Source organism: Salmo trutta, chromosome 33, assembly GCF_901001165.1.
Source record: "Salmo trutta chromosome 33, fSalTru1.1, whole genome shotgun sequence".
Lineage (NCBI taxonomy): Eukaryota > Metazoa > Chordata > Actinopteri > Salmoniformes > Salmonidae > Salmo > Salmo trutta.
In genome coordinates this window covers 37,464,062-37,479,067 of record NC_042989.1, presented here as the reverse complement: position 1 = coordinate 37,479,067, position 15,006 = coordinate 37,464,062, and the positions used below count along the sequence as shown (strand labels likewise).

At 44.3% G+C, this 15,006-nt stretch overlaps 1 protein-coding gene across 2 annotated transcripts in view; it reads right to left on the bottom strand.

Moving 5' to 3' along the window:
- Positions 1–15,006, bottom strand: part of LOC115172941 (hippocalcin-like protein 1) — a 30,198-nt gene that overhangs the window by 2,043 nt on the left and 13,149 nt on the right. For both annotated transcript variants that reach the window (XM_029730832.1, XM_029730831.1), the window contains 2 exons: positions 3,834–4,380; positions 523–628 (listed from right to left, as the gene is read on the bottom strand). In XM_029730832.1, the coding sequence (XP_029586692.1) occupies positions 523–628; positions 3,834–4,211 (484 nt within the window). In that variant the 5' untranslated portion in view covers positions 4,212–4,380. The remainder of the gene's footprint in view (positions 1–522; positions 629–3,833; positions 4,381–15,006) is intronic.

Here is a 15,006-nt window from a genome sequence, read left to right as displayed (position 1 = left end):
AGTTTTACCCTAACCCCTTTATGGGCTGGTAGTTGAATAGCCCTGCAGAAGAAACCACTTAATAGTGACGCCTGCACTAAATAGTCCTGGGTTGGTTATGTCCTAAATTGCACACTATTCCCTATATAGTCCCAAATGACACCCTTTTCCCCATATAGTCCCAAATGGCACCCTATTCCCCATATAGTCCCAACTGGCACCCTATTCCCTATATAGTCCCAAATGGCACCCTATTTCCCATATAGTCCCAAATGGCACCCTATTTCCCATATAGTCCCAACTGGCACCCTATTCCCCATATAGTCCCAACTGGCACCCTATTCCCTATATAGTCCCAAATGGCACCCTATTCCCTATATAGTCCCAAATGACACCCTTTTCCCTATATAGTCCCAAATGACACCCTTCCCTATATAGTCCCAAATGGCACCCTATCACCGATATAGTCCCAAATGGCTCCCTATTCCCTGTATTTGTGGAATATGGTGCCATTTGGGATGAATCCCGTGCAGGGTTCCTCACCATCATTGTTTGAGTCCATCTGTCTGAAGATCTTGTCTGTCCTCTTCTCAGGTGTGGACTCGTCTTCTGGCATCTTCATGACAGAGGACACCATTTTGTAGATGGCCTAGGGAGATGGCACATAGATGAATAGAGAGAGGACCATAGGAGTAGAGAGTTAAAGCTATAATCCTTAATTGAAACAATAACAATGCAGGCACCCCTCCTCTGTTTTGTTAAAAAGCTGAGGAATGTATACATATATCCCCTAAAATTCATAGAGCTATGGATGCCAGGACTGCCTGAAAATTATAGTTTTAACCATGTTTTTTTAAGCTATACAGTGTTTGTTTACATTAATATTGTTTACAAAGATTGTAGTAAAACAAGATTCTATTTTGGGTTCTAATGGGGTACCACAGTTGAACTAAGCTCATGAGTAGGAGCTGTGGTTTATGGTGCGCTTCTTGAGGCACTGTGCTTTTACCGGTATTTCCAGCATTATCCACTAGTGCTGCTGCAGGCAGAAGATTCTAGGAAATGTTCTGTAATTGACACATAGCTTTCTCCAATCAATCCAGGTCTGGTTGTGCCTGTGTATTTGGTGGGGGGATTGCCTAAACCGGGTGAGGCGAAGCTTTGCTAATCTTAATAAATATATATATTTCACAGGGAATACTATTTGTAGATCAGTGATCCTACAGTACACCTCACGTTGCTGATCCTCTCCAACAGGCTCAGAAGTTGTAGTAAAACATGAGGGTCAGTTAAAGGTAAAATCCACAAAATGACTATTTTGGTATTTGTTTCATTAGTCCTCTATTGATTCAGTCCCAAACTGTTTTACATGTCAGCGAGTTGTCAAGATATATAACTTTCAAAATACAGAAAGTTTCACAGTATGATCCATTTTGCATCAAATGACCTCTTGACGAGCTCGCTAGATGTTAGCTTAACCTTTTATTGTGGTGGGCTAAATCAGGATCACTCAGTGTTTCTTGGTAGTCTTAAAACAAATCTACTTTGAAACAAATGTATACACCTCACACACATGATTATGGCCTTAAAAACAGAACACACCTGTACCATTACAGATATAGAGTTGAAATATATTACCTTTTGATTTTGCATCCCAATATTGCACTTTTTACACATCACAGAAGACTGAAATATAACAAAACTGTTTGACATTGAAACACCGGATTTTCAGTGGGTTAAATCGTTTTAATGTTTATTAATTATGAAAAAGAACAATAGCATTCCACCCATGATCCCACTAGACTACAGGAAATGGATCTATGGTTGCAACACTACCCCCTTCCTTCAGGAGAGCGTGTCCCCACGCTTACTATACCAACTCCCTCACGTGTACACGCCTCTTGGATGGCCTCAAGGGCGCCATCTGACTTCTGAAACCAATGTAGTGAATTCTCGGGGAAGCCCTGACTGGGACTCGAACCCTGATCCAGCGTCTGTCAAGACAACACCTTAACAGTTACATTAAGAGGTTCGTAGTAGCTACAGTTCATTCAGAAAGTATTCAGACCACTTCACTTTTTTTCCACATTGTTACGTTACAGCCTTGTATTTAAAAAAAAAAATCCCTCATCAATCTACACACAATACCCCATAATGACAAAGTGAAAACATGGTGTTTCGAATTTTTTTCACATTTATTACAAACAAAAAACTGAAATATCTTCTTTACATAAGTATTCAGACCCTTTGCTATGAGACGCGAAATTGAGCTCAGGTGCGTCCTGTTTCCATTGATCATCCTTGAGCTGTTCTACAACTTGATTGGAGTCCACCTGTGGTAAATTCAATTGATTGAACATGATTTGGACATGCACACCCTTGTCTATATAAGGTCCCACCGTTGACAGTGCATGTCAGAGCAAAAACCAAGCCATAAGGTCGAAGGCATTGTCCGTAGAGCTCTGAGACAAGCAAAGATCTTGGGAAGGGTGCCAAAACATTTCTGCAGCATTGAAGGTCTCCAAAAACACAGTGGCCTCCATCATTCTTAAATGGAAGATTGGAATCACCAAGACTCTTCCTAGAGATGGCTGCCCAGCCAAACTGAGCAATCTGAGGAGAAGGGCCTTGGTCAGGGAGGTGACTAAGAACCCAATGGTACCACTTTGACAGAGCTCCAGAGTTCCTCTGTGGAGATGAGAAAATCTCCCAAAAGGAAAAGAAGGAAAACCATCTCTGCACCACTCCACCAATCAGGCCTTTATGGTAGAGTGGCCAGACAGAAGCCAATCCTCAGCCCACTTGGAGTTTGACAAAAGGCACTTAAAGGACTCTCAGACCAACATTATCTGGTCTGATGAAACCAAGATTGAACTCTTTGGCCTGAATGCCAAGCGTCATGTTTTTCAGGATAGTCAGGATCCAGGGAAAGATGAACGGAGCAAAGTACAGAGAGATCCTTAATGAAAATCTGCTGCAGATTACTCAGGTCTTCAGACTGGGGCGAAGGTTCACCTTCCAACAGGACAACGACCCCTAAGCACACAGTCAAGACAACGCAGGAGTGGCTTTGGGACAAGTCTCTGAATGTCCTTGAATGGCCCAGCCAGAGCCTGGATTTGAAACCGATCTAACATCTCTGGAGAGACCTGAAAATAGCTGTGCAGCAACGCTCCCCATCCAACCTGACAGAGCTTGAGAGGATATGCAGAGAAGAATGGGAGGTACTCCCCAAATACAGGTGTGCCAAGCATACCCAAGAAGACTCGAGGCTGTAATCGCTGTCAAAGGTACTTCAACAAAGTACCGAGTAAAGGGTCTGAATACTTATGTAAATGTGATATTTGCATATTTTTATTTTTTTATACATTAGCTAAAATGTCTAAAACCATTTTTTTTGCTTTGTCATTATGGGGCATTGTGTGTGGATTGATGAGGGGGAAAAAATTATTTAATCCATTTCAGAATAAGGCTGTAACGTTAGAAAATGTGGAAAAAGATGAGGTCTGAGTACCTTCCGAATGTAAGTCCAAGTATGTATATAGCAACTGCAGATTCTAGCTTTAAAGTGGATAAATGAGGGATACACTGATTAGCACCGTGTCTTCTTACTATGTGATAGATGCTGTGTTTTGACGCTTCAGTCTATTAGCTTCCACAAGAATGACTCATTTCTATAATCCATTGGTTATTGTGTTGATTTTATAAAAAAAATTAAAAATCATATTTACAATGACGGCCTACCCCAGGCCAAACCCGGACGACGCTGGGCAAATTGTGCGCTGCCCTATGGCACTCCCAATCACGAGCGGATGCTATAATACACCGGTGGAAGATAGGGGATTGAGACTGACCTGTACGATCTCCAGCATCTCCGCGCGGCTGATGTAGCCGTTCCCATCCAGGTCGTACATGCTGAAGGCCCACTTGAGCTTCTGCTCCAGCTTGCCTCGTGACGTTACGCTCAGCGCGATGATGAACTCCCTGAAGTCTATCGTCCCATCTGCGTTGGTGTCGAACGTGCGGAAGACGTGCTCGGAAAATTTGGAGGCGTCCCCGTACGGGAAGAAGTTGGCATAGATCTTCTTGAACTCATCCACAGTCAGGTGGCCCGTGGGGCAGTCTTTTAGGAAGCCTCTGTACCACTCCTGGAGCTCGTGGTCAGTAAACTCTGTGTTCTCGCGCAGGTCATTCAACACCTCCGGCCGTAGCTTGCTGTTCTGTTTGCCCATGGCTGAGGCGGCCCCTCCTCTCGCCCAGTTGGTGTTTCTCTCCCTCCTTCAAGACAAAAGTCTTTTTGACGTTTTTTTGTTTTCTTTCACAGTCTTGTGTTTTTCTCCACTCTGCAACTGACTCCTTTTTCCTGGAGGGGAATGGGCAGGGGGGTTGATGGAAGATAGTCTATAGAGAGAAGGACAGAGAGAGAGAACCTGGTAGTAGGGGTACGTACACTAGGTATATTTTCTATCCTTTAGAAGGCTAGGATCCAGTGTGTTTGGAAAAAACCCATGACAATGTCTGGCCAACTCTGAGGTAGCATCTGCATGACAACGTCTGGCCAGCTCTGAGGTAGCCTCTGCATGACAACGTCTGGCCAGCTCTGAGGTAGCCTCTGCATGACAACGTCTGGCCAGCTCTGAGGTAGCCTCTGCATGACAACGTCTGGCCAGCTCTGAGGTAGCCTCTGTTTGCGGGAATGAGTTATAATGTCATACATGTCTAATTGATCAACAACCCTGCCACAAGCCATTATTCATTCTAGTTCTCAATCAATGAAAACCAAACAGAAAAACTGCAGTCTTCAATAGTGATATAATCTGAAATGAGTCACTGCTGACATACTGCACACTTTTTGGGGGATTTTATTAACAGCGGACTAATGAAAAAAAATATACAAATATAGTTTTGAGTGAACTATCCCTTTAACATACAGTGTACTCATTCTGAAGTGAAACAAACAAGAGGGTACTAAGGCAACGAGCAGCTCAAAATATGAAACTCCAGCTGTCCGTAATGAAATACAATGAGATCTACATTTTTAGATAAATCGCTTCATCCATCTGATGGAAAACCTACAATACATAAATTAGCTGGTAAATCCTGACTAATTTGCCAATTCATTTTTCTATTAGGAGATGGAAACTTCACATGCAGCGCATATTCATTAGCCATCATTATTGACCTTAAAGAAAAATGTATACATCATCAGAGTGTTTTACAATTATGTCTAAATGGTTTTTCAAATACATGTGTGATTTTCCGTTGTCGTGAGTTTAGCTATGCACACTGAGTGTATTAGTTGTGTGTATGCCTTTATTTTTGACTGTCTGATAATCCATTAATTAATAAGACTGCATTACTCATTATCTCTAGCCACTTTAATAATTAATAATTGGATGTAATAAATGTACCACTAGTCACTTTAAACAATGCCATTTTATATAATGTTTACATACCCTACATTACTCATGTCATGAAGTTGGCCTGTGGGTAAGGTTTATGACCCCCCACATAAATACCTTTCTCCCTCCCCCTCTCTCTCTGACCGTACTGAAGGACTTTTGAATAGCCTTTGTTAAATATAGAGAGTCTGGGAGCATCAAACAAGTTGGGGGAAAGGAACCATATTTCGGAAATAGAACCAGTTGGAAATATGCTTTGAAACTTAATGAGTATGGATGTCAGTTCGGTTGTCATCTGAGACATTATGATCTGATGACAGGACGACATAAACTGTACCTGGGAAAGTATACACCCTCAAGTTATCAGAGTCACATGGAATTGTTATGCAATTGAAATGTTTGATATTGAAATTGTTTGTTAGGAGATTAAATGTAATTTTAGCTTCCAATTGAGAGAATTGGGTTTTCATAAGGAAAGTGCCCTGCTTGATCAGTGGCCCGCCCCTGTGAAGAGACAGGGGTCATAAACCTTGAAACACATCCTTCCCCCTCTCTACTATATAAGACAATGACACAATGTAACCAGTGAGTTCCACTACGTGAGGTCTGCAGCCTCTGCGTTACAAGGACACACATGTCAAGTACAGAACTAAGCCAACCTCGGCGTGAGCTTTGGTTGTGAATGGTATGAACTTTGAACTTATTCACTACTGAAGTGATACTTCCTAGCCGTTGAGTTAGCAGCGGCCGCTGTAGACGTGGGCTAGGAAAGGACGGACGACGGATCCAGTCTACCACAGACGAAGATACTACCACGTATCCACTTTACCACCATTGACATTCTTCCGAGGACAGGAAGTTCTGTCGGCCAACCCGGCCAGCATCTACGACCAACCTACCGAAGCGCAGCTCAGGGTAAATATTTATTGCGTTTTCCTTTTCCAAATGGGCGGTAATTTAGAATGCATAAGATACTGTATTTACGATAGCATAGCTGCTGTTTCTTTGTTCCTAAGTCTTCCCGCTCTTTCCTTCAAGCCCAACCCCCTTTCGTTGTGTAACAAGCCGTCATGTCGGCTCCGTCCACCAGGGGCGTTTTCTGCATGACATCATTTGTATTCTGTGTATATGTAATTCTGTGTGATTAGTTTAGGTATTTAGTAAATAAATAATTAAACCCAATTTTGTATTGCTGATTCAACTTGTTAGCCAGGGTTCGTGAAGATAACCAAGAATTTACCACTTTCATTATGAGATGACGGCTATCGATGTAAAATATTACTAAGTCTTTTAAGAGTTTATTCGGAAGATAACGCCTCTATAAACGTTCTTCCGTGGTGCCCCGACTTTCTAGTTAATGACATTTATATGATTAGCTTAATCAGGTAATATTAATTACAGAGAAAGGATTTTATAGAATAGCATGTCATATCACTTAATCCGGCATAGCCAAAGACACGACACTCATCTCATATGTATATACTTTACTCTATTTTGTTCTACTGTATTATTGACTGTATGTTTTGTTTATTCCATGTGTAACTCTGTGTTGTTGTATGTGTCGAATTGCTATGCTTTATCTTGGCCAGGTCGCAGTTGCAAATAAGAACTTGTTCTCAACTAGCCTACCTGGTTAAATAAAGGTGAAATAAATAAACATAAATATACCATCTACTGCATCTTGCCTATGCCGTTCGGCCATCGCTCATCCTTATATTTATATGTACATATTCTTCATCATACACTTGTGTGTGTATAAGGTAGTTGTTGTGAAATTGTTAGATTACTTGTTAGATATTACTGCACGGTCGTAACTAGAAGCATAAGCATTTCGCTACACTCGCATTAACATCTGCTAACCATGTGTATGTGACAAATAACATTTGATTTGATTAATAAGAAACAACTGCCGTCTGCTATAAAATAAACGCTAGTTTCAGATGAACTACAGGAGGATGGAAGGTACAGTACCATAGAGGACATGATGAACTACAGGAGGATGGAAGGTACAGTACCATAGAGGACATGATGAACTACAGGAGGATGGAAGGTACCATAGAGGACATGATGAACTACAGGAGGATGGAAGGTACAGTACCATAGAGGACATGATGAGCTACAGGAGGATGGAAGGTACAGTACCATAGAGGACATGATGAGCTACAGGAGGATGGAAGGTACAGTACAATAGAGGACATGATGAGTTACAGGAGGATGGAAGGTACCATAGAGGACATGATGAACTACAGGAGGATGGAAGGTACAGTACCATAGAGGACATGATGAACTACAGGAGGATGGAAGGTACAGTACAATAGAGGACATGATGAGCTACAGGAGGATGGAAGGTACCATAGAGGACATGATGAACTACAGGAGGATGGAAGGTACAGTACCATAGAGGACATGATGAACTACAGGAGGATGGAAGGTACAGTACAATAGAGGACAAGATGAACTACAGGAGGATGGAAGGTACAGTACCATAGAGGACATGATGAACTACAGGAGGATGGAAGGTACAGTACCATAGAGGACATGATGAGCTACAGGAGGATGGAAGGTACCATAGAGGACATGACGAACTACAGGAGGATAGAAGGTACAGTACCATAGAGGACATGATGAGCTACAGGAGGATGGAAGGTACAGTACCATAGAGGACATGATGAGCTACAGGAGGATGGAAGGTACCATAGAGGACATGATGAACTACAGGAGGATGGAAGGTACAGTACCATAGAGGACATGATGAGCTACAGGAGGATGGAAGGTACAGTACAATAGAGGACATGATGAACTACAGGAGGATGGAAGGTACAGTACCATAGAGGACATGATGAAATACAGGAGGATGGAAGGTACAGTACCATAGAGGACATAATGAACTACAGGAGGATGGAAGGTACCATAGAGGACATGATGAACTGCAAACTTGCATTGTGGTTCTTCCCCCTTTTGTCCTCCATTGCTCCTCTATTGTTCTTCCAGCAAGATGGAGGCTGATGACATCACATCAGACCAACTCGCGACTCGCGACGCCGAATCATAATACCTGGTAATCTGGTCCTGGATCTTGGACCCAGTACCAAACGCTCCAGTATCCGGATCATAAGGGGATATGTGAAAGTGGCCTAAAACTGAAACCAAGGGGCTGGATTCAATCCGTGTCGCCGAAGTATCGTGGAAGATCCGCATTAAAATATAAAGGTAATTTCCGATTAAGCCGACATATGCAGTTTTTACCGTGAATGCAGTCTCCGCCTTTAATTGCCAATCGCGCTATAAAGCGGATCTTCAGCACTACGGATTGAATAGAGCCTTAAATAATATTAAAACAAAATAGAAATATCTGTATACAACTTCAACTAAACAAAAAATAGCAAATCAGGTATAAAAAACTAACTGAAACTAAACTGATTTCAAAATACATGTATAATATAAACACAAAACTATAATAACCTTGATGTGTGTCTGTGTGAGAGACCTGCTATGGGTTCTAATGCCCTGATGTGAGTAGATGGAGCAGAATGTGTTCATCTGCAGTCGTTCTCATATCAGGGCATTAGAACCCTGCCCCCCCCCCCCCCCCCCACACACACACACACACACACACACACACACACACACACACACACATCAAGTGGTGCTGGATGGTCATTGACTATAGGAGGGGTCGAATGCTTCGGCCTGCTAGTCAACTCAAAGATCTTCGTAGCAGACACTCAAGTCAATTCCAATTCAAACGGCTTACTAGGACTACAGTACAACATATTTTCTGCTGCTTTTTCTCTCATTAGTCAGCTCATTAGTCAGCTCAGACACTCAGCTCAGACACTCAGCCAATTAGCTGACGCTTTTATTTGAAAGCAACTTACAATCATGCGTGCATACATTTTCCATAAGGGTGGCCCCAGCAGGAATCGAACCCACAACCTTGGAGTAGCAAGTGCCTTCCTTTATCAACTGAGCCACAGAGGACCACATATGTTGTTATATGTGAATGCAATTGACTACAGCCCTTTTGATTTGAACCCCAAAAAATCTTTGTCATGTGGAACGCTATTTTGGCTGACTGTCATTATGGATGACTGTGATCCATCCTGTCTGCCCAAAATATGCCCTCTCCTGGGGCTGCTTGTTCCAAGCCAGGGCTGTTTAATTACGGTTCTGAAGGGCTGAAACACTTCTGGTTTTTGTTTCTACCTGGTAGATAATTGCACTCATCTAGTGTCCCAGGTCTGAATGGCCATGCTGCTGCTCCAGTTTCAACTGTTCTGCCTGCGGCTACGGAACCCTGACCTGTTCACCGGACGTGCTTGTTGCACCCTCGACAACTACTATGATTATTATTATTTGACCATGCTGGTCATTTACGAACATTTTAACATCTTGACCATGTTCTGTTATAATTATCCACCCGGCACAGCCAGAAGAGGACTGGCCACCCCTCATAGCCTGGTTCCTCTCTAGGTTTCTTCCTAGGTTTTTGGCCTTTCTCAGGAGTTTTTCCTAGGGAGTTTTTCCCAGCCACCGTGCTTCTTTCACATGCATTGCTTGCTGTTTGGGGTTTTAGGCTGGGTTTCTGTACAGCACTTTGAGATTTCAGCTGATGTACGAAGGGCTATATAAATAAATTTGATTTGATTTGATTTGAATCAGTCCCTTATTAGAAGGAGAGGATGAAAACCAGAAGTGATTTTGCCCTCCAAGACCAACATTGAACAGCCCTGTTCTAACTTTTCAAATCTAGTCCCTGATCAGCCCTGATCTCCTCACTCACTCTCACTCTCACTCACTCACTCACTCACTCACTCACTCACTCACTCACTCACTCACTCACTCACTCACTCATTCACTCAATCATTCTATTTGCTATGCGAAAAATAGTGCAACAATATGTGCTCCCTCCTTCCCCCCTGGCTTGGCACCCCCTGACTTGGCACCCCCTGGCTTGGCACCCCCTGGCTTGGCACCCCCTGGCTTGGCTGTGTATTGTGTTGGCATTTGCTTGGCACCCCCTGGCTTGGCACCCCTTGGCTTGGCTGTGTATTGTGTTGGCATTTGCTTGGCACCCCCTGGCTTGGCACCCTCTGGCTTGGCTGTGTATTGTGTTGGCAGGTGCTTGGCACCCCCTGGCTTGGCTGTGTATTGTGTTGGCATTTGCTTGGCACCCCCTGGCTTGGCACCCCCTGGCTTGGCTGTGTATTGTGTTGGCAGGTGCTTGGCACCCCCTGGCTTGGCTGTGTATTGTGTTGGCAGGTGCTTGGCACCCCCTGGCTTGGCACCCCCTGGCTTGGCTGTGTATTGTGTTGGCAGGTGCTTGGCACCCCCTGGCTTGGCACCCCCTGGCTTGGCTGTGTATTGTGTTGGCAGGTGTTTGGCACCCCCTGGCTTGGCTGTGTATTGTGTTGGCAGGTGCTTGGCACCCCCTGGCTTGGCACCCCCTGGCTTGGCTGTGTATTGTGTTGGCAGGTGCTTGGCACCCCCTGGCTTGGCACCCCCTGGCTTGGCTGTGTATTGTGTTGGCAGGTGCTTGGCACCCCCTGGCTTGGCACCCCCTGGCTTGGCTGTGTATTGTGTTGGCAGGCGCTTGGCACCCCCTGGCTTGGCACCCCCTGGCTTGGCTGTGTATTGTGTTGGCAGGTGCTTGGCACCCCTGGCTTGGCATCCCCTGGCTTGGCTATGTATTTTGTTGGCAGGTGCTTGGCACCCCCTGGCTTGACACCCCCTGGCTTGGCTGTGTATTGTGTTGGCAGGTGCTTGGCACCCCCTGGCTTGGCACCCCCTGGCTTGGCTGTGTATTGTGTTTCACTTTTTATAGCTACTGTTTACAGGCCTCCTGGGCCATATGCAGTGTTCCTTACTGAGTTCCCTGAATTCCTATCGGATCTTGTAGTCATAGCAGATAATATTCTAATTTTTGGTGACTTTAACATTCACATGGAAAAGTCCACAGACCCACTCCAAAAGGCTTTCGGAGCCATCATCGACTCAGTGGGTTTTGTCCAACATGTCTCTGGACCTACTCACTGCCACAGTCATACTCTGGACCTAGTTTTGTCCCATGGAATAAATGTTGTGGATCTTAATGTTTTTCCTCATAATCCTGGATTATCGGACCACCATTTTATTGCGTTTACAATTGCAACAAATAATCTGCTCAGACCCCAACCAAGGAAGATTAAAAGTCGTGCTATAAATTCTCAGACAACCCAAAGATTCCTTGATGCCCTTCCAGACTCCCTCTGCCTACCCAAGGACGTCAGAGGACAAGAATCAGTTAACCACCTAACCGAGGAACTCAATTCAACCTTGCGCAATACCCTAGATGCAGTTGCACCCCTAAAAATTAAAAACATCTGTCATAAGAAACTAGCTCCCTGGTATACAGAAAATACACGAGCTCTGAAGCAAGCTTCCAGAAAATTGGAACGGAAATGGCGCCACACTAAACTGGAAGTCTTCCGACTAGCTTGGAAAGACAGTACCGTGCAGTATCGAAGAGCCCTCACTGCTGCACGATCATCCTATTTTTCCAACTTAATTGAGGAAAATAAGAACAATCCGAAATTTCTTTTTGACACTGTCGCAAAGCTAACTAAAAAGCAGCATTCGCAAATGGAGGATGGCTTTCACTTCAGCAGTAATAAATTTATGAACTTTTTTGAGGAAAAGATCATGATCATTAGAAAGCAAATTACGGACTCCTCTTTAAATCTGGGTATTCCTCCAGGGCTTCATTGTCCAGAGTCTGCACAACTCTGCCAGGACCTTGGCTCAAGGGAGATACTAAAGTGTTTTAGTACTATATCTCTTGACACAATGATGAAAATAATCATGGCCTCCAAACCCTCAAGCTGCATACTGGACCCTATTCCAACTAAACTACTGAAAGAGCTGCTTCCTGTGCTTGGCCCTCCTATGTTGAACATAATAAACGGCTCTCTATCCACCGGATGTGTACCAAGCTCACTAAAAGTGGCAGTAATAAAGCCTCTCTTGAAAAAGCCGAATCTTGACCCAGAAATTATAAAAAACTATCGGCCTATATCGAATCTTCCATTCCTCTCAAAAATTTTAGAAAAAGTTGTTGCGCAGCAACTCACTGCCTTCCTGAAGACAAACAATGTATACGAAACGCTTCAGTCTGGTTTTAGACCCCATCATAGCACTGAGACTGCACTTGTGAAGGTGGTAAATGACCTTTTAATGACGTCAGACCGAGGCTCTGCATCTGTCCTCATGCTCCTAGATCTTAGTGCCGCTTTTGATACCATCGATCACCACATTCTTTTGGAGAGATTGGAAACCCAAATTGGTCTACATGGACAAGTTCTGGCCTGGTTTAGATCTTATCTGTCGGAAAGATATCAGTTTGTCTCTGTGAATGGTTCGTCCTCTGACAAATCAATTGTAAATTTCGGTGTTCCTCAAGGTTCCGTTCTAGGACCACTATTGTTTTCACTATATATTTTACCTCTTGGGGATGTCATTCGAAAACATAATGTTAAATTTCACTGCTATGCGGACGACACACAGCTGTACATTTCAATGAAACATGGTGAAGCCCCAAAATTGCTCTCGCTAGAAGCCTGTGTTTCAGACATAAGGAAGTGGATGGCTGCAAATTTTCTACTTTTAAACTCGGACAAAACAGAGATGCTTGTCCTAGGTCCCAAGAAACAAAGAGATCTTCTGTTGAATCTGACAATTAATCTGGATGGTTGTACAGTCGTCTCAAATAAAACTGTGAAGGACCTCGGCGTTACTCTGGACCCTGATCTCTCTTTTGAAGAACATATCAAGACTGCTTCAAGGACAGCTTTTTTCCATCTACGTAACATTGCAAAAATCAGAAACTTTCTGTCCAAAAATGACGCAGAAAAATTAATCCATGCTTTTGTTACTTCTAGGCTCGACTACTGCAATGCTCTACTTTCCGGCTACCCGGATAAAGCACTAAACAAACTTCAGTTAGTGCTAAATACGGCTGCTAGAATCCTGACTAGAACCAAAAAATTTGATCATATTACTCCAGTGCTAGCTTCCCTACACTGGCTTCCTGTTAAGGCAAGGGCTGATTTCAAGGTTTTACTGCTAACCTACAAAGCATTACATGGGCTTGCTCCTACCTATCTTTCCGATTTGGTCCTGCCGTACATACCTACACGTACGCTACGGTCACAAGACGCAGGCCTCCTAATTGTCCCTAGAATTTCTAAGCAAACGGCTGGAGGTAGGGCTTTCTCCTATAGAGCTCCATTTTTATGGAATGGTCTGCCTACCCATGTGAGAGACGCAGACTCAGTCTCAACCTTTAAGTCTTTACTGAAGACTTATCTCTTCAGTAGGTCCTATGATTAAGTATAGTCTGGCCCAGGAGTGTGAAGGTGAACGGAAAGGCTGGAGCAACGAACCGCCCTTGCTGTCTCTGCCTTGTCGGTTCCCCTCTTCCCACTGGGATTCTCTGCCTCTAACCCTTTTACAGGGGCTGAGTCACTGACTTACTGGTGTTCTTCCATGCCGTCCATGGGAGGGGTGCGTCACTTGAGTAGGTTGAGCCACTGACGTGGTCTTCCTGTCTGGGTTGGCGCCCCCCCCTTGGGTTGTGCCGTGGCGGACATCTTTGTGGGCTATACTCGGCCTTGTCTTCGGACAGTAAGTTGGTGGTTGTAGATATCCCTCTAGTGGTGTGGGGGCTGTGCTTTGGCAAAGTGGGTGGGGTTATATCCTGCCTGTTTGGCCCTGTCCGGGGGTATCATCGGATGGGGCCACAGTGTCTTCTGATCCCTCCTGTCTCAGCCTCCAGTATTTATGCTGCAGTAGTTTATGTGTCGGGGGGCTAGGGTCAGTCTGTTACATCTGGAGTATTCTCTTGTCTTATCCGGTGTCCTGTGTGAATGTAAATATGCTCTCTCTAATTCTCTCTTTCTTTCTTTCTTTCTTTCTCTCGGAGGACCTGAGCCCTAGGACTACCTGGCATGATGACTCCTTGCTGTCCCCAGTCCACCTGGCCATGCTGCTGCTCCAGTTTCAACTGTTCTGCCTGCGGCTACGGAACCCTGACCTGTTCACCGGACGTGCTTGTTGCACCCTCGACAATTACTATGATTATTATTATTTGACCATGCTGGTCATTTACGAACATTTTAACATCTTGACCATGTTCTGTTATAATATCCACCCGGCACAGCCAGAAGAGGACTGGCCACCCCTCATAGCCTGGTTCCTCTCTAGGTTTCTTCCTAGGTTTTTGGCCTTTCTCAGGAGTTTTTCCTAGGGAGTTTTTCCCAGCCACCGTGCTTCTTTCACATGCATTGCTTGCTGTTTGGGGTTTTAGGCTGGGTTTCTGTACAGCACTTTGAGATTTCAGCTGATGTACGAAGGGCTATATAAATAAATTTGATTTGATTTGATTTGATTTGTTGGCAGGTGCTTGGCACCCCTGGCTCGGGTCCCAGTGAGCCCTTTGTGTGATGGTCCGACAGCTGGCACTATGCCCTTACAGCCAGGAGGCCAGGGACTCTGCTTTGGGGCCTTCTGGGACTTCCCTGGGTGGTTTTCTAAGGACTGCTGCACTCACTACCCCATAATCACAAACTGGTTGAATCAATGTGTTTCG